This window comes from Choloepus didactylus, chromosome 13 (genome assembly GCF_015220235.1).
Source record: "Choloepus didactylus isolate mChoDid1 chromosome 13, mChoDid1.pri, whole genome shotgun sequence".
Taxonomy (NCBI): domain Eukaryota; kingdom Metazoa; phylum Chordata; class Mammalia; order Pilosa; family Megalonychidae; genus Choloepus; species Choloepus didactylus.
The window spans coordinates 47,510,140-47,536,192 of record NC_051319.1 but is presented as its reverse complement, the minus strand read 5'-3'; the positions used below and the strand labels follow the sequence as shown (position 1 = coordinate 47,536,192).

General features: G+C 35.9%; 1 protein-coding gene and 1 pseudogene across 3 annotated transcripts in view; one reads left to right on the top strand and one right to left on the bottom strand.

Moving 5' to 3' along the window:
- Positions 1-26,053, top strand: part of FBXL17 (F-box and leucine rich repeat protein 17) — a 564,196-nt gene that overhangs the window by 50,911 nt on the left and 487,232 nt on the right. For all 3 annotated transcript variants that reach the window (XM_037801526.1, XM_037801527.1, XM_037801528.1), the window contains exon 4: positions 14,499-14,630. In XM_037801526.1, the coding sequence (XP_037657454.1) occupies positions 14,499-14,630 (132 nt within the window). The remainder of the gene's footprint in view (positions 1-14,498; positions 14,631-26,053) is intronic.
- Positions 7,039-7,463, bottom strand: LOC119508080 (annotated as a pseudogene).

Sequence of the window (26,053 nt, the reverse complement as noted above, 5' to 3'; positions counted from 1 at the left end):
ATTGTCCATTTCCTCTGCAGTATCCAGTTTGTTGGCATACAGTTGTTCATAGTATCCTCTTACAATTTTTTTAAATTTTTTCAGGATCTGCAGTTATGTCACGTTTTTCATTCATTATTTTGTTTATATGGGTCTTCTCTCTTTTTGATTTTGTCAGTCTAGCTAGGGGCTTGTCAATCTTGTTGATCTTCTCAATGAACCAAGTTTTGGTGAAATTTATCCTCTCTATTGTTTTTTTTGTTCTCTATGTCGTTTATTTCTGCTTTAATCCTTGTTATTTCTTTTCTTCTACTTGGTTTAGGATTGGTTTGCTGTTCATTTTCTAGCTTCTTCAGTTGATCCATTAGTTCTTTGATTTTGGCTCTTTCTTCCTTTTTAATATATGCGTTTAGTGTTATAAATTTCCCGCTTAGCACTGCTTTTGCTGCATCCCATAGGTTTTGGTATGTTGTGCTTTCATTTTCATTCGTCTCTATATATTTAGCAATTTCTCTTGCTATTTCTTCTTTAACCCACTGATTGTTTAGGAGTGTGTTGTTTAACCTCCAGGTATTTGTGGATTTTGTAAATCTCTGATGGTTATTTACTTCTAATTGTATTCCATTGTGGTAAGAGAATGTGCTTTGAATAATGTCAATCTTTTTAAATTTATTGAGGCTTGTTTTATGTCCCAGCATATGATCTATTCTGGAGAAAGTTCCTTGAGCACTAGAAAAGTATGTGTATCCTGGTGATTTGGGATGTAATGTCCTGTATATGTCTGTTAAATCTAATTCATTTATCAGATTGTTTAGGTTTTCAATTTCCTTATTGGTCTTCTGTCTGGTTGATGTATCTATAGGAGAGAGTGATGTGTTGAAGTCTCCCACAGTTATTGTGGAAACGTCAATTGCTCCCTTAATTTTGCCAGTGTTTCTCTCATGTATTTTGTGGCATCTTGATTGGGTGCATAGACGTTTACAATTGTTATTTCTTCTTGTTCAATTGCCCCTTTTATTAGTATGTAGTGGCCTTCTTTGTCTCTCAAAACATCCCTGCATTTAAAGTCTCTTTTATCTGAGATTAATATTGCTACTCCTGCTTTCTTTTGGCTGTAGCTTGCATGAAATATTTTTTTCCATCCTTTCACTTTCAATTTCTTTGTGTCCCTGTGTCTAAGATGAGTCTCTTGTATGCAACATGTTGATGGTTCATTTTTTTTGATCCATTCTGTGAATCTATATCTTTTAATTGAGGAGTTTAATCCATTTACATTGAATGTTATAACCGTGAAGGCATTTCTTGAATCAGCCATCTTATCCTGTGGTTTATGTTTGTCATATTTTTCCCCTCTGTCTATTAATATCCTTTATTGTACCCATACCAAATCTCTTTAGTACTGAACCTTTCTCCAAGTCTCTCTGTCCTTTCTTTGTTTTTCTGTCTGTAGGGCTCCCTTGAGTATCTCCAGTAGGGCAGGTCTCTTGTTAGCAAATTCTCTCAGCATTTGTTTGTCTGTGAAAAATTTAAGCTCTCCCTCAGATTTGAAGGAGAGCTTTGCTGGATAAAGTATTCTTGGTTGGAAATTTTTCTCACTCAGAATTTTAAATATATCGTGCCACTGCCTTCTTGCCTCCATGGTGGCTGCTGAGTAGTCACTAATTAGTCTTATGCTCTTTCCTTTGTATGTGGTGAATTGCTTTTCTCTTGCTGCTTTCAGAACTTGCTCCTTCTCTTCCGTGTTTGACAGTGTGATCAGAATAAGTCTCGGAGTGGGTTATTTGGATTTATTCTATTTGGAGTTTGCTGAGCATTTATGATTTGTGTATTTATGTTGTTTAGAAGATTTGGGAAGTTTTCCCCAACAATTTCTTTGAATACTCTTCCTAGACCTTTACCCTTTTCTTCCCCTTCTGGAACACCAATGAGTCTTATATTCGGACGTTTCATATTATCTATCATATCCCTGAGGTCCATTTCGATTTTTTCAATTTTTTTCCCCATTCTTTCTTTTAGGCTTTCATTTTCCATTCTGTCATCTTCCAGGTCACTGATTCGTTGTTCAACTTCCTCTAGTCTTGTACTATGAGTGTCCAGAATCTTTTTAATTTGGTCAACAGTTTCTTTAATTTCCATAAGATCATCCATTTTTTTATTTAGTCTTGCAATGTCTTCTTTATGCTCTTCTAGGGTCTTCTTGATTTCCTTCGTATCCCGTACTATGGTCTCATTGTTCATCTTTAGTTCTTTAAGTAGCTGCTCTAGGTGCTGTGTCTCTTCTGGTCTTTTGATTTGGGTGCTTGGGCTTGGGTTATCCATATCGTCTGGTTTTTTCATATGCTTTATAATTTTCTGTTGTTTTTGGCCTCGTGGCATTTGCTGAACTTGATAGGGTTCTTTTAGGATTTGTAGACCAATTGAAGTCCTTATCTCTAATTTATCAGATCTACAGCTTCGTGGTGTACACTTTCTCTAACTAACCAGCAGGTGGCGTCCACGAGCCACCTGTTCTCCACAAGCCAGTTCTCCCCTGCTTAGGCTTTATGGTGAGTGGGGGAGTGAGTCTTGTGGGGTCCAATTGGTGTACCAAGCTTGCGTGTGTATTTGGTGTTGCCCGCCCTGTATATGGGGCGTGTTTCTGGGCATTCAGGGAGAGGGAGTGGCTCTAACAATCAAATCTCCCTGGTGATCCTGGAGTTTTAAAGCTGCTGCAATAGTCTAATCCTTCAGTTCAGTCCTGCCACAGTTTGTCTCTGCCACTGACCCACAAGTTCTTGGTATTGGCATATGGCTCCTGAGAGTTGCAAGTGGGCCCCTCTTCCAAGCCTTGCACCCCCTGGTCCTCTGTTGAGGGATGACTGTGCTATGTCACAGGTGAGTGCTGTCCCCCCAGGGCAGTTCTGGGCTGCTGGGCTGTGTAGGGAGGCTCCCAGTCTGCTGAAATGATGGCTGAATGGGGCTTTGTTAATTCACACTGCTCCACCTTCTCAACTCTGGGACAATCAGCTGAGGTTGCAGGGAAGGCTAATGTCCACGCCCAGTTTTGTGGTGTTTGCCTGTTATTTGAAGCACTTCCGTCACACTGGGTTGTCTGGGGCAGCTCTGGGCTGTGGGGCTGGCAATGGGCAGGAGTGTTTCCTGTCCACCGGGATGATGGCTGTGAGTGGACACCCCCCTTTTCTTGGGAAGTTGTGGTGTTTAGTGAATTTTCTCAGCCACTGGGTTGTTGCCTTTTGTCTCCGGGCTCTCTTAGTTCTGCTCTTGTCTTGAGCTGCCCAAATTGCAAGTCTTTGAAGCTTTCTGTATTGGGCTTCTTAGAGTAATTGTTTTAGATAAAGGAAAAAGGATTTAAAAAAAAAAAAAAAGGGCCCGCCTCAGAGATCTAATGGATTATTGAAATGCCAAGAGACAAAGCAGTTAGGGCCATTAAGGAAAGGTCCACAGGGCAGAGAGATCAGCTTTTCTTCGGGATTTGCATATGAGTCTCAGGGCCTGAGCTCTGCCCTTCCGCTTTCTATGTTCACCAGAACTCCAAAAATTGTCCCGTTTTATTTTGGAGTTTTTCGTGCTGTTTTTTTCTATGCCTGTTTCCTCTCTGCTGGGCCGGCTGCTCTCAAATTCTCTGGTGTCTGGTCTCAGTCTATAGATTTTGCTGATCTCAGCAGTTCCACATTTTCATGAGTGTTGTATGAAGTATGCCCAAAGTCAGATTGCTCTGTGGTGTCCAGTCCATGCAGTTCCTGGCTTTCTACCTACTTTCCTGGAGGAGTAACTAAAACATACAGCTCACCAGTCCGCCATCTTGCCCCCCCTCCCTAGTAAGTTTTGATATGTTGTGTTCTTGTTCTCATTCATCTTAAGATATTTACTGATTTCTCTTGCAGTTTCTTTTTTGATGCACTGATTGTTATTTAAGTGCCATAAAAATGTACATTTTCCAGCCTTCAGCCTGTTGTTGATTTCCAGCTTCATTCCATTATGGTCAGAGAAAGTGCTTTGTATAATTTCAGTGTTTTAAATTTATTGAGACCTGTTTCATGACCCAACATGTGGACTATGTTGGAGAATGACCCATTAGCACTTGAGAAGAATGTATGTCCTGCTCTTGGGAGTGCATTGTTCTGTATATTTCTGTTAGGTATGTTCTTTTATCAGAGTGTTCAAATTCTGTGTTCCTTATTAATTCTCTGTCTAGTTCTATCTATTGATGTTAGTGGTGTATTGGATATTATTGTAAATATTTCTCCCTTCAGTTTTGCTAGTGTATGCCTCATGTATTTTGGGGCATCCTGGTTAGGTGCATAAATATTTATGATTTGTTATTTCTTCGTGGTGGATTGCCCCTTTTAGTAATATATAATGCCCTTCTTTCTCTCTTTTAACAGCTTTGCATTTAAAGTCTATTTTGTATTTTGTCCAATATTAGTATAGCTACCCCAGCTTTTTTTTTTTTTTTTGATACTGTTTATGTGAAATATCTTTTTCCAGCCTTTCACTTTTGAGCATTTGTATCCTTCCATCTAAGGTAAGTCTCTTGGAGACAGCATATAGATGGTATATATATTTTAATCAATTTTGCCATTCTGTGGCTTTTGGTTGGGGGTTCAACACATTAACATTCAATGTTATTACTTTAATGGCAGTACTTACTTCAGCCATTTTATCCTTTGGTTTTATATGTCATATTTTATTTTTGTCTCTGCCCTTTTTGGTACTTTTTATGATACTCTTCATTTCTACACTCTCCTCCAAGCCTCTCTCTCCTGTGTTTTCCTTTCAGCCTGTAGGACTCCCTTTAGTATTTCTTGTAGGACAGGTCTCTTGATAACGGGCACTCTCAGTTCCTGCTTATTTGTGAATATCTTATTCTCTGCATTATATTTGAAGGACAGTATTGTTGGATAGAGAATTATTGGCTGGCAGTTTTTTTCTTTCAATATCTTAACTATGTTGTACCACTGCCTTCTTAACTCCATGGTTTCTGATGAGAATTTGGCACTTAGTCTTATCAAGAGTCCCTTTTATGTATGAATTGCTTTTCTCTTGCTGCTTTCAAAATTTTCTTTATTTTTGGCATTCAGCATTCTGATTAGTTTGTGTCTTGCTTGATGCCCTATGAATATTTTATGTGGATGGTGGAAAGATGGTTGCAGCATTAAGAGATTTGAACAACACCAGAAAACTGGGATATACACTGGGTATAATGACTGACTATCAAGTGGGTGGGTAGTCTGGAATTTAGCACCTTTATGGATGGGATATTGATGATTAGTGTAGATGGGTACTGATGCAAGAGTAGTCCTTTTTTTTTTTTTCTTAAACTCTTTATTTTGAAGTAATTTCAAAACTGCAGGACAGTTGCAAAAATAATACAAACCCCAAATAGAGAACTCCAACATATCCCACTCCACAGATAACCAGATCTACCAATTTTAACATTTTACCACATTTTCTATATCATTCCATCTGTCTATCCATCCATGTATCTGTACATCTATCTGACTTTCTGTCTGAACATTTGAGAGTAGTTTGTATACATCATCCCCTTGAACACTTAATACCTCCATGTACATTTACTAAAAATAAGGATTTTCACTTATATAACAACTTTATATAACCACCTTAAGTACAATTATCAAGTTTACACAGTTTAACACTGATATAAAGCTTATAGTCTATATTCCAATTTTTTTCATATGTCCCAGTAGTGTCCCTTCCAGGATCATGAATTGTATTTAATTGTCATTGTCTGTTTAGTTTTTTTTTTTAAATTATTTTTAATTCAATTTTATTGAGATATATTCACATACCATGCAGTCATACCAAGTGTACATTCAGTTGTTCACACTACTGTTTGTTTGGTTGTTTTTTAAAAAAAAATTAATTGTGGAAATACAGATAATGTAAACATTCCCATTTTGACTGTTCCCATGCATACCATTCAATGGGATCAATCACATTCATTGTTGTGGTACCCTCACTGCCATCCATTATCAGAACTTTCCCATTACCCCAGACAGAAACCCCTATATTCATTATGCATTAACTCTACTTTCCTTTGCCCTCTGTGCCTGGTAACTTGTACTCTACTTTGTCTCTATAAGTTTGCATATTCTTCAGTATTTCCTTTGTGGTAGCCAGGAGGCTTAAATTTGACATCCTAACAGTCTCATTTGGTTTGATACCACCTTGTCTTCAATAGCATACACAAACTATGTTCTTGTACCCCTTTATATACTTCTTATCACAAATTACATATTTATGTATCATGAGTCCAAAACCATTGACTTATCATTACGTTTTATGCATTTGCCTTTTAGATCCTGTTGGAAGTAAAAAAACGGAGTTACAACCAAAAATATAATAGCATTACCCTTTATATCCATTTATATTTGCTTGTTATTCCTTTACTACAGATCTTTCTTGCCTTTTTTTTTTTTTTTTTGGTGGGAGGGTAAATTGTTAATTTTTTAAATTGGAAAACAAATATACAACTCGGAATGGATTTGAGGCAAATTGTGCCATAAACAGATTTTCTTTAAGTAGGTAAAGAAAGTTTAAAAAGCACATAACAATAAAAGAAAATGTTTCTGGTACAGGACCAGCAGTACAAAAAATAGTGTATGAGTACCTGGCTAATACACTTGTTTTGCAGTAGTGCAACTTTAAGTTGTTGACTGTCCATAGTCCACGCAGAGTTACAACTCCACACCTCAATAACAACATGATAACAGTTCCTAAAGAAAACTTCTTAAAAAAAAAAGGCATTATCCAGATGTTCCCTCATTTGACCAACTTTGTCTAAGTTTAGATGTGCAGAAGGGCTTAGATATATCCAGAATAAGCTACGTGCAACATATTACTTCATAAATTTTTAAAATAAGGTTTCAGGACAATGACAGTAAGATAAGGGAAGAAAATTGGGAAGAATGAAGTCCTAATTGCTATACATGCATATTCTTTTGACAGTAGGGGTAACCTTTTATAGATAATTTACAAACAAAGAAAAGGCAAAGAAACAATTTTGTACACTAAACATAACCATTCTGTATAATATCTTCACTTTGCTGTCATCATTTGTACAAACTCTTCATAGTTTACTTGACCATCACCATAAATATTTGCTTCCCTGATCATTTCATCAGTCTCTTCATCTGTTAACTTCTCTCCAAGGTTTGTCATCACATGGCAAAGCTCTGCTGCACCAATTTAGCCATTGCCATCCTTACCAAACACATGGAATGCTTCTCTAATTTCTTCTTCACCATCTGTGTCTTTCATTTTCCTTATCATCACTGTTAGAAATTCCAGAAAGTCAAGTTGTCATAACCATCAGCATCTACTTCATTAATCATGTCCTGTAACTCTACTTTTGTGGGATTCTGCCCAAGAGACCTCATTATAGTTCCCAATTCTTTTGTTGTTATAGTTCCATCTCCATCCTTATAAAATAATGAAAAAGCTTCTCTGAATTCTGCAATCTTCTCTTCATTCAGTCAGCCATGCTGCATGTGCTACCTGTCTGCCAGACACAATCACACAACTTGATCTTTATTTCTTCATGGGGCCTCAATATATTTTCTAGTGTCCTTTTCTTTCAACTTGCAGAATTCCCCTTACATTTTTTGTAGAGCTTGTTTAGTGATGTTGAAGCCCCTCAGTTTTTGTTTATCTAGGATTGTCTCAATTACTCTCTCATTTTTGAAAGACAGTTTTGCTGGATCTAAAATTCTTGGTTGGCAATTTTTTCCTTTCAGCACTTTAATATGTTATCCCACTGCCTTCTTGCCTCCATGGTTTCTGATGAGAAATTGGTACTTAATCTTATTGACGCTCTCTTGTATATGACATATTGCTTTTCACTTGCAACTTTCAGAATTCTCTCTTTATCTTTTGCATTTGACAGTTTGATCATCATATGTTGTGCAATGAATCTATTTGGGTTTATCCTGTTTGGAGTTTGTTTAGTGTCTTGGATGTATATATTCACATCTGTTCTTAAATTTTGGAAGTTTTCAGCCATTATTTCTACAGACATTCTTTCTGCTCCTTTCTCTCTTTCTTCTTCTTTGGCCCCACAGTGCAAATATTGGTATGCTTGATGGTGTCCCCACAGGTTCCATAGACTCTGTTCCCTTTTCTTCATTCTTATTTCTTTCTGCTTCTCAGACTGATCCTTTGTCTTATCTTCAAGTTCATTGATCTTTCTTCTGCCAGATGCAGCCTGCTGTCCAGCCCTTCTAGGGAATTTATTTTTATTTCTGTTAACTGTGAGCTTCAGCTGTTTTTTTACCTTTTCATAGAGCCTATCTCTTTATTAATATTCTCTTTGTGTTCTCCTACTGTTTTCTTAATGTGCTTTAGTTCTTTGTCCATGTTCTTCTTTAGTTCTTTGAGCGTATTTAGGATCAGTTAAAAAATTCTTTGGTATGTTCCAGGTCTGGAGCTCCTCATTGATGGTTTCTAATGCTTTACTCTTCTTTACCTGGGCCGTCACATTCTGTTTCTTTGTAGTTTTATATTCTTTTGTTGAAACCTGGACATTTTGATATTTCATTGTGTTTTTGCTGAAATTTAGACACATGAGGCATCTGTTCCTTAAGCTTGTATCCAGCCACTGTTATGACAGAATTCCTTGAATGTCAGGAAGTAACACACACATAAAAAAGGAAAAAATTTCCCAGTCTTTGATGATTGTTCTGTGTGAATGCTCTCTTTCAAAGCTTACTATACAGTGAGTTTAGAGTATAGCTTGAGGCAAAAGCATGGGGCCCTCCCCATTCCTTTTTGTGCATGCATCTTGTACTGAGCATGTGTGTGTGGCCCTAGGAATTCCTTAGTTTTTATGGCTCCACATGTCCCCTCTTCTCTAGGAAACAGTGTTTCCTCACAGCCCCAGGCTCTTTACTGTATGTCCCACAGCCAGCAAACCTTTGCTTCAGGCAGATGTGATTTGACTGTTCTATAGTGTTCTGTAGGAGAGCTCTGTGAGCTGCTTCTACACTTAGGGCATGGGGGAGATGTTATATCTCAACCAGCTCCAACTGCTTGCCAGGGCAGAGGCGATGCTGGATGAATGCATTTTGCTCATTGGTTGGGTCTTCTGCTGGGGTGTATAAAAACCCAACCTCTCTAGCAGCACAAATGTCCCTCATCTCTGATGTGAAGTGGGGCATGTGGAGCTGCCAACTCCTACCTGAGCAGTTGTCTTCCAGGGTGGGGACCATCCATAATGGGATATCGTCCCTTGCTCTTTTGAACCTTTTAGGCTGTGTAAGTAATAAAGCAGTCATTGGCTGAAAGCCTCTGTTTTGCCTGAGCCTGTGTTCCTACAATGCTCCATGTAGTAATTGCTCCACATGGACTAACTTAATCCACATGGTTAGTCTTTGATTATTAAACTGAATATGCTCAGCTTATCTCTTTCCCTCTTCCCCTTGGAAACAAAATGCCCACAGAGAGCAAGCAACCTCAACTTTTTCTCCATTTGCAGACTATTGCCCTGGCAAGTAGCTGGGGCTACTTGAGGTTTAATGTCTCCGACAAGCTACTTGAGACTCTTGAAAAATAGAAACATACTGAACACCTGCATGCAAACAAGCAAGAGGGGAAAAGCAAGAGGGGAAAAGCAAGAGGGGAAAAGAAGAGGGGTAGGCCAAGGCTGGGAGTTGGCTGCTGAGTGTGTCCATGACTTCCCCAACACTCCACAAGGAGGAGCAATATTAGGGAATAAGCATTTTCCTTTACCATTTCTGTCTGTATTTTTTTTTTTTTTTAATGTATGCACTTTAGATTATCTGTGCTGATTCCTTGCTATGGAAGATGAGGATTTAGCTCATTAACACATCCTTCCCTGCCTTCTATCCTCTCATCTTCCCAACATAATTCGGTTGTAATTCTGGTTATATTACGATTCAGTATTTTCATTTTACAACTATGTTATTTTTTATCCCCTTTATTGCATTTTGTTTTTATTGGAGTTAATAAATACATTTTTCCCCCTTAGTTCACTTAGTTTATATAGTCTTAACTCTAATGGAGCTAAGGTTTTTCCCAATTGTGTTAGTATATCTATATATATATAATAATCAAATTTACTTTCTTAAAGTAGATTTGCCTGGGATTGTCTGAAGGCTCCAGTCTCTCCTTCTTGTACACAAGTTTTGTTGCATTAGTTATCATTTTAGTAGCTTCCCTTCACCATTATCCATAAGAATTCCTTTATCTTGCTGTTGAATTAGGTCTCCTGTTACCTGGATCTCATGTTTTTTGGTATATTCCCAGGTTTTGTATAGCTTCTTGAGAAAGTATATGTGGGAAATAAATCTTTGAGAACTTGCATGTCTGAAAATGTTTTTGTACCCTCATTATTAATTCATAATCTAAACCCTGAGTATAGACATCTGGGTTACAAATAGTTTTCCTTCAGAATTTGAAGGCGTTGCTCTATTGTTTTCCTGTAGTGCTATCGTTAAGAAGTTTGATGCCTTTTAAAATATTGATCCTTTGTATGAAATCTATTTCACTCTGAAAGTCTCGAGACTCTTCTTTAATACCCATTATTCTGAAATTTCATGATGATTTGCCTTGACATGGGTCTGTTTTCATTATTGTGCTGGACATGTGGGTGATCCCTTTTATTCTGGAGGGTCATATCTTTTCATCCTAGAAATTTTATAGGATTATTTCTTTGAATTCCTCCAGTTTTCATTGTATAAACATTCTCATAATCCCTACATTTTCAGCAGTATGCTTCTGCTCTCAGCTATGCATGGTATACTCCCACTGAAAGACCCTATGCTTTGTTCCTCCTAGACTCCAGTCTTCTGCCATTGTGGGAGAGAGGACAATGTCAGGTGTGCCTTAAGAGGGAAGGGTAGTTCTGAGGTGTTACCTACTTTTTTTTTAAACAACTTTATTGAAATATAGTCCACATACCACTCAGTTCACCAATTTAAATTGTAGAGTTCACGGTTTTTAGTATATTCATACACATATATAGCCATCACCACAGTCAATTTGAGAACATTTTCATCACTCCTATAAAGAAACCCTGTACACTTTAGCTATTACTCCTAATCCCTGCCTCTAATCCCTTCCTCCATTCCCCCCAGCCTCAGGCAACCACGTAAATTCTTTCTGTATAGATTTCTCTGTTCTGGATATTTCAAATGAGTGGAATCATATGTAATTTTTTGTGACTGGCTTTTTTCACTTAGTGCAGTGTTTTCAAGGTTCATCTGTGTTGTGGCATGTATCAGTACTTCATCCCTTTTTATGACTAAATAATATTCCATTGTATGGCTATTTTGTTTATCCATTTATCAGTTTGAACATTTGAGCTGTTTCCACCTTCTGGCTATTATGGATAATTCTGCCATAAATATTCAAGTATTTGTGTGGACATATGTTTTCATTTCTTTTATGTTTATACCTCTTCCCTTTTGTCTGAAAAACATTACTTTTTGTCTGGAAGCTTGGATCATTTCATAGGACCCTTTACCTCCTCCCAGAACTGCTTGATTTTAGGAGATAAAACAGATTCCAGATGAAGACAGGAAGGAAAAGGCGTTATCCTGTCAGGAAGCTTGCATTCACTGAGTGCTTTCTGTCACGTGATACTGAGAATGCAAAGATAATTGAGGATGGAAACCTCTGCCCTCAAGGAGCCTGTAGTCCAGGGTGTAGAGAGGGTATAACTGTTGTTTTCCCACTAGTATTCATTTCCCATTTTTATAATTTTCATCGGGGAAACCACCCCTGCATTGCTCCCTGATTTCAGGGAAGAAGGAGTAACCCGGGCCTGGGAAATCAGCATTGCCCATCTGTAGGCCAGGTTAGCTACTTCTTAAGCAGACTTTCAAGAATCCTGGAACTTCTAGCCCCACCTTCACCCTTACTGCCCAGACATTTGTGAGCCTATTGGGGAATTCTGCAGTGGTGATAAAGCTGCTTCTCTGCTTTCCTCACTATTGGGCTTTGGATTCAGCTTTGTCAGTCCTAAGTCATGTGCCGCTGTGCATTTGTTCTAGAAATGTATGTGCTTCTTTAACACTTTAATAAATAAGATCTGTTGGAAGATCTAATAGTAATGAGCATGATGAATAGTAATGAGCATAAATGTTATTTCAAGGTATTTCTAACAACTTTAATATATGAAATTATTTTTGATTTCTATTGTTTACAAAGTTACAGGTATTACTAACCTATTGTGGGTTTTTGTTGTTTACATTAGTAAATGAAGGAAAGGTTAACATTTAGAGGATAGTATGAAAATAAAGATTAACCCTTTTGCCCATGCACTTTCCTGGTATCCCTTAATGCTTTCCATGGACCCAGTTTAGAATCCCCGAATTAATGGAATATAGTGGTAAATGAGGCCATGATCATGTTTCCTGTTTGTTCATTTTTCAGAGGCTTTTTTACAGTGCACGGCCCTGATCAGCCTTTTTATTCATTCAGCAAGTATTTATTGAGTATCAAATAAGTGTAAGACACTGGGCAACAAGCATACATTAGTTAAAAAAAACAGACAAATCTCTGATTTTCATGGAGTTTACATGTCTAGTGGAATATATAATTGGTTATATTATAACTGCATTAAAATAACATAGTTTGTATATATCACCACCTCAAGAAGAATAACTGAAATCACTTATCTTTCCAAAAATATCATTACTTTACTTGAAACAGAACTTGAAAGTTTTTTTTTTTTAATTAAAAAAGTAATGTTTGTTTAAAAAATTAGAAAAAATTGATAGGTAGCAAAGAAAAAAGAACCCACTTCCACTGTTGCACTGATCAGATGGCGCACTGCTTAATACTTCAGTGTGTATTACAACATTTTTTCTATGTACAAATATATATGCATGATTTATCCTTAAATATTGGCTTGCACTATAAAACAGATATTTTTCATTTATTTTTATTTGTCAAATATATATTTCAATTTTATTGGCTGTATAACATTTGATTTTTATGAATACAACGTAATTTATACTGTTAGATTGTTTCCTATATTTCACTATTCTTTCAGAAACTCTTCTGAATTCTCAAGATAAATCTTACCAAACATTTTTACTTAATTATTTCAACATTTTATTATGATAATTTTCAGACATATTGAAAATTTGGAAGAATTTTACAGTGAACATCCATATACCTACCACCTAGATTCTATAATTAACATTTTATTATGCTTACTTAATCACATACCTGTCTGATTATCCATCCATCTTTAGTTAATATTTTGACTAAATATTTAGAAGGTGTGCCATACATTTTTCAGGCACATTTCATGAAGTGGTTTTACTTATGCTAAATTTCCCTCCAGGAAGAGTTTTAGTACTCATTTACACTCTTACCCACAGTGTAAACATGCTTTCTGAACCCTTGGCCAATACTGGATTGTATTATTTTGAATACAGTGATTTTTGATAATTTTTGATAATTGAGCATGACTAAAGTAAACTTCTCTTATCTCTAAGATGACTCTCATGGTTTTGAGGCTAGAAGAAGTCCAAAATCAATATATTGGCAAGGCTTGCTTTCTCCTCAAAGACTGTAGCATTCTGGTGCTGGCTGCTGGTGATCCTTGGGGTTTCTTGGCTTTCATTTCTGTCTTCTGTCACATAATGATGCCCTCTTCTTTCTCACTTCTGTGACTTTCTGGATCTTTATAGTAGACCTTCGGTAATCTGGATTAAGACCCACCTTCATTCAGATGGGACACACCTTAACTAAAAATAAGGTCTTCAAGAGATCCAGTTTACAATGAGTTCATGGCCACAGGGACATGGTTTAAGGTTAAGAACCTGTGTTTGTTGGAGCACATCCCCTAACACATCAGCATTCATTTTCAGTTTGCTTTGATCACCTAATCTAATCTGCACTGTATATTTGAAAAGAAATAAATGTAACATTCTTTGTGATGCATAATGTTTTTTAATGGAAGCATTATTCTTGTCCATTAACTATTTAAAGTACAGTTGAGATTTCTTGTTTTCAGTTTCCACTTCACAGTGTGTACATAAGTAATTCAACTGAAAAGTTGGCTATAGCATATCCAGAATTTTTTCCCTTTCTCTGAGAAGTGGAACCTGTGGAGAAAAGTGATTGGTTGGGACAATCAGAAGTTTAACCAGAATCTCATGAATTAAATAGTCTTTCACTCCTTGGCTTTGTTACATTCACTTGACCTGTGTCCTACTCAGTGTAACTTTTTTACCAATGTAAAGATTCATAAAGATGTAAATTTGAACTCCTAAGGAATCTAGGCAGCTAGATGAGCATCTCTTATGAGGTAGTTGAAGCAGGGAGGTAGATTATAGGGTGAAACGTTTACAGAACACGGTTTTACATTATAGATGGTTAACATTGTATCTTATTTTAAAGGAAACTATAAATTATTGTTTGTTAACTCAGGTATGGCTATTTTCAAGAAATTCTATGGAAATCCAATTAGAAATATGTTGTCTTGGTTATTTTTTGAGCATTTAGCCAAATCTCTCTGTTTACAGCTGGGCTCAAAATGCAGAGAACTCAAAGATATTCATTTCGGCCAGTGTTACAAGATCTCAGATGAAGGCATGATCGTCATAGCTAAGGGCTGTCTGAAATTACAAAGAATATACATGCAGGAAAACAAATTAGTAAGTACTTGTTATCATCCCATTTTGTTAATTTTGTTTCTAACCTTTGAACTCTCTGAACATTTTTTATATATATTTTTTCTGCTTATTTTCTTTTGGTGGTTGAGAAGCAAACACTAAATGAAAAGCATGAATCCTCTTAAAGCAACTATTTTATACATTGATCACTTAACTAACTAGGTGCTAGATGTGGTATTTTGAGTGTTAAAAATTCCTCATTAGCATATGCTAATGAGTCTTTTCTACATTCTGATAGTGAATCAATTCAGGTAAATTAGAAAAAATCAAATTTAGGGGCCAAAGTATGTCCTTGGAGTTCCTTTTAAATCCCTTAGGGATTATGATGATTCTAGATTATTGGGATTTTTTTGAAATACAGGAAATTGTACACTTGTGAAATAAGGCTTTTCACTTAGTATGGGATTTAATAAATTGGAGAAGATAACCTTGTTAGTAACATAGATTTCATATTTTGAGCACACATGTATAACTAATCCATGTTTAATGTGTTTAATATATTTAAAGTCATTTAATTTTTCCTTTATTTTATTGAGATACAGTTTATCAAAAATTCTCCCTTTTAAAGCATAAAGTTCAGTGGGTTTTAGTGTATTCACAAAGTGGTAGAACCATTACCACTATCTAGTTTTAGAACATTTTTATTACCTCAGAAAGCAACCCTGTATCCATTAGCTTTCACTCCCCATTCCCTCTTTCCTTCAGCCCCTGGGAACTACTAATCTACTTGCTGTCTCTAAGGATTTGCCTCTTCTAGATATTTCAAATAAATGGAGTCATACAATATGTGGCCCTTAGTGTCTGGCTTTTTTCTCTTAGAATGTTTTCAAGTTCATCCATATTGTAGTATGTATCAGAACTGCATTCCTTTTTATGGCCGAATAATATTCCAAAGCCATTTAATTTTGACTTGATAGGTTCACAGTAAAGGTTAACAAAAAAAGTTTGTCACTAGGGAGGCATTAGTAGAAGTTCTCAGTGTTAGAAAATAGTGTACTTGAAAATGTTGACAGGCTGATATTGAATGTTTGGCATATTTGCCAAGATTTGCTTTTTAATTGTATCTCCAAAATAAAGAGTTCTTTTTGGTCCCCTTGGAGTTAGTTTATAAAATTTGATAAATATTTTTGTTCTCATATGTGAACTTCAGTTTTGAGAGGTCTCTAGAAGCATTAGTACTTCAAGTGAGCTAATACTATTTTAAAAAAGATTCTAGTTAGAAAAATTTAAATACAATGAATTAAAAGTAAATGCTTTTATTGCAAATAATAGTTAATATTTATTACTATTTTTTGCTTATTTAAACAGTTTTTTTTTTGCAAAAAACGAGTGAATGTTTTTGTTCTGACATAAAATTGTATTTTTCCCTGAACTTATTTAGTATAAATACTTCAGATTCCTGTTTGTATTTAATACAGATTTAGTAATTGCATAATGGGTCATGTGATCTTGTGGAGAGAATAAAGTGCTCAGGGTCAGAGAGACTGAATTTTTGAATCCTGGTATCCACTCACTTGCATTGTGACCCTAGGAACTAAGAGTTGTGTACTTAAGCCCTCTGAGCCTCATTTGCAAACGGAGTTATTAATACTTGTCTTTGGCAGGTTGTGCATTTGAGAATTAAAAAACATTATGTTCTTTAAGTGTCTAGTACAAACCCTGACCGATAGGAGACACTAAAGTACTAGTAGTTTTTATGGTATCACTATTGTATTTATCATCTAACTGTTGGTTTCTACTTTATCTTAAAGATAAATTACTTAAAGGATGGTAGCCCCAATTTAAAATTGTTCTAATCCTCACATAATGGGAATATTTATTAAGTAATATTTGTTTGCTTGTTGAATAAACACAAAGAAACATTTTTCTTTGCACATTAAAAATTTTTTTTTGAGTGTAAACTTTTCTGACTTTATTACCATATTGATTAATTTTTATACATCAACAGTATTTGACTAAGTAAATATCTTTTCCTATTATATCTTGGCCTTTAGATGGCAGTATTGTCTCTGTATATTTCAGTGACATAGCTTTTGTGTCCTTGATACAACTATAAGGATATAATACTGGTGTACAATTTCTGCGGATGTTATGATTTGTTTAACATTTTTGTCCTCTTGGCAGTTTTAATAGGGAAACTACTTATAGTGTAGTTATTTGAAATATTAACTGCATCTAGAATGTTATAATGTGAATTTGCCATTTTACACCAAATAGCAAGATATGCAGACATTTTTATTTGTGGCACTGATTTAATCAGGATAAACTTTAGAATAGGGAAAAGATTTCTGTGTTTATCAGAAAAAAGATTTCATTTAGGTAGAAAGTGAGGATAAGGTGTTGACAGTTTAAGACTCAGGTGCATTATAGTGAAGCAAATAATTGAGGACTTTTAAGTAAAATCTTCCCAGAAGAGAATGAGTTTCTGTTTCAGTCATTTTTGAGTGAGACACTGTCATGTACCTAGATGGATTATTTAGCGTTTACTATAAAACTGTTGTGTAGACTTGAGAAACAGATTTGAGAAATAAAACTATAGTGAGGTCCAGCATGCTGTATGCATCCATCTCCCTTCTAGTGATAGTTTTTATATTACTTCTGTAGCACTTGCCACAAAGATGTGTTTAAGTTATATTAATTTGGGTTTATAGTTATTGATTATCTTGAGGCTTGAATAAGCATATTCTCTCTGCTTCTTTACTCTTCTTACTGCAGATTTTGCTTCTCTACTTTTTGGACAGCCGGCCTCTTTGCGTCGCTTTTTAAGTTGTAAAATAAGGGGGTCAAATAGGTTATCTGTCATTTGTTATCTAGCCTGATGTTTCAAAGTGCTGAGATTTTTTTATTTATTTCAAAAATAACTTCTGTGCTAAATCCCAGGGCAGCATATTTGATATTCATCTGTATGTGCTATGTGTTTTTGGTTCATTTTTTTTTATACCTTTCTGTTGAGTTGGTTTGTGAACTAGTATACATTTCTGAATTATCAAGAAAATACTAATGTATTGTAAATACATTTTAGAAAGTTTTAGGGAATACAAAGCTTCCCTAGTTAAAACTTGATTTCATGAAGGTTAATTGTGACTTTATTATTTATGTTTTTGGTAACTTCCTGGTTAATTTATATTTTGCTAGTTTTATAATTCTGTGCTATCCATTAGAGTCTTTTGACTGCTATTGTAACAAAGTGTTTTTGTTTTTCATTGGTCTTTGGAGGCTCCTATGGATGGGACAGGATCAAGTTACCTCTCCAAACTTTCTTCTTCCAGGCTGGAAGCATTTTAAGCAGGGGGAGGGGGATTTGAGGCAAGCACCATGTTTTTCTCAAACTGAACTGGGTTGAAATTCTGATCCTGCTGTTTCTTACTCATATGACTTTGGTCTAGTTAATTTAATCTTTGTGCTTTCGTAGTCTCATCGCAGAAAGGATACGATACTACCTCAAACATGTTTCTGTGAGGATCAGCCTAAATGAAATTAAGAGTAAAAGCAGCAAATGTGTTGTATGGTCCCAAACATAGGAAGTCTTTGGTAAAGGTTAGTTTTCTCCCTCTTCTCGTCAGGGTTTGCTTTCTTCAGTCTACCAATTTGAATTGGCTGTGTTAGTGCTTAGCATCACCTATTATGGTGTGACTTCACCCATAGCCACTGACAGTTTAATCTTTTTGCTGCTTGCTGTGATTTGAGGTTGTTGTAGCAGCTAGGTGAATAGATTGGTAACCATGTTGATCATTAGATCAATAACTCATCTTGCAACTGGGTTATGTAAGTTAAACATTTGTTTCAGAGCTTAAATAGCAGTAGTTAGTTCAGCATTATATGAAGGCTTGCATTTCCTGACTCTTACTCTTCAACTTAGAGTTAATATAGTAAGGGGTTTGATTGCTCCCCTCACCCCTTGCCATGCCCCACTCTACTCCTGATATCTTGTTTCTCAAACACTGTTTGTAAAGTGAGTTTACTTATAATCCCAGACATAAATAATTCACATTTGTGAGGGATTCTGTTTTTTTAAGTACTCATTTAAGGCTTTAAAATCTTGCAGGGTAGATATTCAACTTCATTGCCCTTTCCCCTCTTAATGGATGGGGCATTTGATTACACCCAGAGTGGTAGTTTCTAGTTAAGAATGATGCGTGAATGTGGCATTCTAAAGAAGGTGATTTAAGATACTGAATTTCACTTTATTACTGTATGTAGATTTCAGGATTGTCTGTCATTTGTTGATATTTCAAAATATTTAATAGGTATCTTTTATTGAGTACTGTGCTGGTTTGGATCTATTGTGTCCCCCAGAAAAGCCATGTTCTTCAGTGCAATCTTGTGGGGGCAGACTTATTGTAGGTGGGAGCTTTTGATTAAGTTGTTTCCATGGAGATGTGACCCATGTGGGTGGGTCTTAATTAGATCACTGGAGTCCTTAAGAGAGCTGAGAACCCACACAGACGCTGATGCTTGTAGATGCTGGGAGATGCAGCAGAAGGACTTTGAAGATGCTTAGCTAAGAGATGAAGCCCAAGTTTGCCCTGGAGAAGCTAAGAGAGGACTCCGAGAGGCTTAGAGAGAAAATGCCCCAGGAAAATCAAGCAGAAACTGAGAGAAGCTGAGAGAGACAGAAGCCCAGAGACATTTTGGCGAAAGCCATTTTGAAACCAGATTCTGGGAGCAAAGGACCAGCAGATGCCAGCCACATGTCTTTCCAGCTGACAAAGATTTTATGGACGCCATCAGCCTTTCTTCAGTGAAGGTATCCTCTTGGTGATGCCTTAGTTTGGACACTTTTTGTGGCCTTAGAACTGTAAATTTGTATCCTAATAAATCACCTTTATAAAAGCCAATTCATTTCTGGTATTTTGCACAATGACAACTTAGCAAACTGGAACAAGTACTTACAGTGTACCAGGCATTATACTACCTGTTTTACATAATTAATCTTCGCAACAACCATATGAGGTAGCTGTATTTATTCCATTTTATAGATGAGGAAATTAGGGCCTAGATAGGTTAAGTAACAAAATATAAGTTTCAAAGTCAACCATTTCTAATCCAGATCTATCAGACTTTTAAACCTTTGCCTATTAAGCCCTTTTGACTTTTGATTGCACAGATACATGACAGATGGAGGTAATACACAAACTGTTGACCCACACAGTGATTTCCAGAAGGCATTGTTTTTTAAAAACACTTATGGACAGGTGCTGTGAGACATCAGAGAAGAAGTTAAATATTAGTATGGGTAGGAGATTTTTTTGCTAGGAAGATGACTGATTTCAAGAGAAGCTGCAAGTACCAATAGAAATATATTAAAAACTTTTCTAGTAAAATTATCAAAGAAGAAAGTTGTCTTCAAGATAGTATTTAATATTGATCTTATTCCTGCACAAATAAGGATGTGGTTAACTTTAGGAGTAGAATTGTACATGTTCTTTATGCCTAGTTTTCTACTTTGCAGAAACATAGTATTTTATATTTTTTATATAATCTGGATTCAGAAACTAGTACCGTTTCATTTTTGTGCAGCAGTTTTGTTTTTTTTAATATATTTATTTTTATTGAAATTGTTCAGATACCATACAACTCTCCAAAGATCCAAAGTGTACAATCACTTGCCCATGGCACCACCATACAGCTGTGCATCCATCAACACAATTATTTTTTTTTCAATTTTTAGAACATTTTCACTACTCCAGAAAAGAAACAAAGACAAAAAAAAAGGAAACTCACATCCTCCGATACCCCTAACCACGGCCCCCCCTCCATTATTGATTCGTAGTTTTGGTATAGTACATTTGTTACTGTTGATGAAAGAATGTTAAAATACTACTAACTGTAGTATATAGTTTGCAATAGGTATATATTTTTTCCCTATATGCCTCTCTATTATTAACCTCTAGTTATAGTGACATACATTTGTTCTAGTTCGTGAGAGAGATTTCTAATATTTATATAGTTAATCACGGACACTGTCCACCACGAGATTCACTGTTTTATACATTCCCATCTTTTAACCTCCAACTTGCCTTCTGGTGACATGCATGACTGTGAGCTTACCCTTTCTACCACCTTCACACACCTTTTAGCACTGTTAGTTATTCTCATTACATGCTACCATCACCCCTGTCCATTTCCAAATATTTAAGTTCACCCTAGTTGAACATTCTGCTCATAATAAGCAACCATTCCCCATTCTTTAGCCTCATTCTATATCCTGGTAACTTATATTTCATGTCTATGAGTTTATATATTATAATTAGTTCATATCAGTGAGACCCTGCAATATTTGCCTTTATGTATCTGTCTTATTTCACTCAATATAGTGCCCTCAAGGTTTCTTCATCAGCCCATTTATTTTAAGATGGTTTTGTTCAAACACTATACATTCCGTCCTAAGTAAACAATCATTGGTTCCCTGTATAGTCATGTATTTATGTATTGAGCACCATCGCCACTCTCTATATAAGGACATTTCTTCCACAAAGACAGAGGAAGAGTCAAAGAAGGCAGAGAGGCAAAAGAAAAAGGCAAGAGAAAGAGAGAAAAACAAAGAAAAATCTTGATAGCTAGAAGGTGATAAAAGGAAAGATAGCATTAACCTAAAGGAGAATAAAGAGTCAGACAATATCACCAATGCCTGGAGTCCCATACCCTTCCCTTATTCCCCCCCCCCCCCCCGTATGCATTTAGCTTTGGTATACCGCTTTTGTTACATTAAAGGAAGCATAATACAATGTTTCTGTTAATTTTAGCCTCTAGTTTGCATTGACTGTGTTTTCCCCCCAATCCCACCCTATTTTTAACACCTTGTAATGTTTACATTCATTTGTGCTACCTCATGTAAAAACATATTTGTACCCTTTATTACAATTGCTGAGCACCCTAGGGTTCCCTGAGTTACACAGTCCCAGTCTTTGACATCCGTCTTTTCTGGTGTCCCGCATGATCCCAGCCTTCCTCTTTCAACCGTATTCACAGTCATCTTTGTTCAGTATACTTAAATTGCTGTGCTTCTATCTCCCAAAATTGTTTTCCAGACCTCTCACTCCTATCTTTTCCTTTCTGTCTGCAGTGTTTCCTTTAGTGCCTCCTGTAGAGCAGGTTTCTTGTTCACAAACTCAGTCATTGTCTGTTTGTCAGAGACTATTTTAAGCTTTCCCTCATATCTGAAGGATAGTTTTGCCGGATATAGGATTCTTTGTTGGTGGTTTTTCTCTTTCAGTATCTTAAATGCATCAACCCACTTCCTTCTTGCCTCCATGGTTTCTATTGAGAAATCTACACATAGTCTTATCAAACTTTGTATGTGATAGATCTTTTCTCTCTTGCTGCTTTCAGGATTCTCTCTTTATCTTTGATGTTTGATAATCTGATTATTAAGTGTCTTGGCGTAGGCCTATTCAGATCTGTTCTGTTTGGGGTATGCTGCGCTTCTTGGATCTGTAATTTTATGTCTTTCATAAGAGATGGGGAATTTTCATTGATTATTTCCTCCATTATGGCTTCTGCCCTTTTCCTGTCTCTTCTCCTTCTGGGACACCTATGACATGTAAATTCTTGCTTTTCGTTTTGTCTTTAAGTTCCCGGAGATGTTGCTCTGTGCAGCAGTTTTTTTAAATGCAATTTTATTGAGATATAGTCAAACACCATATAATCTATCCAAAGTAAACAATCAGTGGCTCACAGTATCATTGTATAGTTGTGTATTCATTGCCACAACCAATTTTAAAACACTTTCATTACTCCAAGATAAATAAAATAATAAAAAAGAACACCCCAAATATCTCCTTATCCTTACTCCTTACCACCACCCCCCTATTATTTATATATATTTTTGTCTCTATTACTCATCTGCCCATACACTGGAAAAAGGAAGCGTGAGTTGCAAGGTTTTCATAATCACATGATCACACAATAAAAGCTATATAGCTTTACAGTCATCATCAAGAATCAAGTCTACTGGATTGCAGGTCAATGGATTTAGATGTTTCCTTATACCTATTATAATACACTGGAAACTAAAAAGGAATATCTATATAATGCAGAAGAATAACCTCCAGAGTGACCTCTCAACTCTATTTGAAATCTCTTAGCCACTGGAATTTTATTTTGTTTCATTTATTTTCCCGTTTCTAGTCAAGAAGGCATTCTCCATCCCACAATGCCAGGACCAGACTCATCCCTGGGAGTTGTGTCCCACATTGCCAGGGAGACTTATACCCCTGGGGGTCATGACCCACAAAGTGGGGAAGGTAGTGAGTTTATGGCTGAGAGAGAGAGGCCACATCTGAGCAACAAAAAAGTTTCTCTGGGGGTGACTCTTGGGCATAATTGTAAGTAGGCTTAGCTTCTCCTTTGCAGGAATAAGTTCATAAGGGCAAGCCCCAAGATTGACAGCTTGACTTATTAAATTTGGTGTCCCCAATGCTTGCGAGAATATCAGGAATTCCCTAGATGGGGAAGTTTAATATATTTGCATTTTCCCCCAATCCCTCAAGTGGACTTTCTGTGTTTTTTTTTTTTTTCCTGTCCAAAATACTCTGGGATGTATCAGGGTATTACATTAACTTGTACAGAATTACAAGATCTCATTCTTCTATTCTAAGTTCCATGTAACTTTGTTCTTTTATTATTTTTTTTATCTTCATTTTATTGAGATATATTCACATACCATGCAGTCATACAAAACAAATCGTACATTGGATTGTTCACAGTACCATTACATAGTTGTACATTCATCACCTAACTTTGTTCTTTAAATAAACTGACCTTACAGGTTAAATTAGGTAGTGTGCTACAAAGAATATAAATTTTGTATGGAAAAAACATCTCTTAAATAACAATTAAAACTCAAGAGTAGCGATGACTGCTGTAACAGCTTACAATCTAGGAACCTTTACAATAAGCCTTATTGAACATCCTGTACTCCTGTATCGTCAGTTGTCCAATATCTGCCCACGTTCTATCCCCTGATAACCAAAGCCCTCGAATTCAGTTCTCAGAATTTGCACATTATTGTTAGTCCATATTAGTGAGGTATTGTTTGTCATTGTTTCTGCCTTATTTCACTCAACGTATTGTCCTAAAGGTCCACTCACCGAGTCGCATGCCTCACGGTTTCTTTCCTTCTTGCAGCTGCTCAATACTCTGTTCTATGTTTATGCCACAGTCGCCCTTTCATTTACCTGTCAAGATATCCTTAGGCCATCCATCCATTGCAAATTAAGAATTCTGCTGCCATAAATACCAGAGTGTGCAGCAGTTTTAATAGAAGTTTTAATGGGTTAATGAACTGATCACTCTCTGTTCTGTTCCTTAACACTTGTTTCAAATGTTCATTCATTTCATTTAACATTTGAACCCCTACTGTGTGCCAGGCACTGTGAGAGGTGCTGAGGAATTAAAGAAGAGTTATACTGCCCAAGAGAAGAGATCCTAATGTAGTGATATGTGCTATGGAAATGCCAGTTGCAAAAATAGTTTTGTGTGAGGGATTGAGGGAAGGATCAGGAAATACTATAAATAGTAGGTGACATTTGAACTGGATCTCAAATGATGATTAGTGATGTGATGAATGTGATGCAAGCAAGCATTTTTTGAGGGGGAGAAGGTGATTATAAAGTGTGGGAAATCGCATTTAAAAAGGCAAGGCATCAGAAAAATATGTGGGATTTTAATTAAGTGGTGAGTGTTCCAGTGGGACTAGGTGTATAGGCTATATGTGGTGGGAGTGTTCAAGTTTGGGTCTGAAAGGAAAGGCAGGGATCAGGTTGTTAAGTTTATTCAGTGCCAAGATAAGGATCTATTACTAATTTCTAAGTAGTAGAGATTATCACATGGGATTTCAGCAAATGTGAAATGTGATCAGATTTTTTGAACTTTTTTTTTAATTTTGAGAAATTAAAAAATATAGAATATTAAAAAGTAATACAACATTCATATGCCCATAACCCAGAAACTGACATTTGTTAACAATTTGTTAAATTTCCTTTCTTAAGTTTAAGAGCAAATAAAGTTTAAGTCCCTGTTGTCTTGCATCTCTAGTGTTATTCCACTATCTCCTTCAAGAGGCAACTTCTGTGATGATTTAAGAAAATTTAAAAATTTAAAAAATACTTTTACATATAACTAATGCATAACCATTAACAACATATGGTATTGTTTGGTTTGTAGTCACATTTAGTTTATATCTGCACTCATGTGGTTGTGTAACTGGTGTCACAAAATATATATTAGTCTACAACTTGCTTTTTTACTTTTAAGCTGGTTTTGATATATAGTGTTAATGAATATGTAATTCATTCTTTTTAACTGTTAGTTTTCTATCGTATGCATGTATCTCCTCTTTTTCCATTGGCTGTTGAAGGATATTTATATTACTTAAAGTAGCAAGATTGCAATACAATCCCTGTGCAAGTGTCCTTTGCTTATCTGCAATATTTTCTTGAAGGTATGTACCTAGAATTGTAATTGTAGGGTGCTAAGATATGTACATTTTCAGAATTTTACTAGACTTGCCAAATTTTTCTCCATGTAATAATTGAAGTCATGTTTTACAGCTGTATCTTGATTGATGGATTGGCAACTCTTTTGAAAGCAGGGAATTTCTGTCTTTTTGTCCATCGTCCCTTCTCTTGGCACATAATGGATATTTAGTAAACGTTGGTTTAATGACAGTTGGGTTACAATGGAATTGAACTTGGCTTTAAAAATGTTTTTCTTCAAGTATTTTTGGAACATATTTTAAAAGAAAATTTGAGTATATAAATGGAAGCTTTAAAAAATAGTTAAAAGATACAGAGTCAATAGTTTTCTAACTTTTCAAATAAATGCTTTTCTTTGATCTAGTTACCGTATTAACAGTGTTGTTCCTTATGTGTCAAATTTATCCAGCTAGATTCATTGATATATTCAAAGAGTATTTTCTATGATGATTGTCTTGAACAATATGCAGTTTTGATCAACTAGAATATAATGTCTTTTCTTGTCAGAATTGTTGATTTGTACATTCTTTCTGTTAATAAAATTGGTTTTATTTTGTTGAAGTGGTATTTGAAAGATCCAGTTTAGTTAAAAATAAGTTACTTGCAGACAGAATAATTTCGGTCTGAAGAATAAATATAGCTTTACTCATTTTAAATTCTTTACTAGTTCTCACCTTCTCTATCTCATTTATGTATTGGAATCCTCTTACGGGTTTCTTTTTTCATCTATGGGGTATATGGTAAGAACATAAATGAATTATATTCTAACATTTGAAAGGCGTAGAAAACCGTAAAGAAAGGATGTGTGTTTGTGCGTGTGCATATATGTGTTTTTCTGTGTGCCATTGTGGTATGGAGGGCAGGTGGTGGTTTTGATAATATACAGATAAATTTTGGGGGGTGTGCCGGTTTGAATGTATTGTGTCC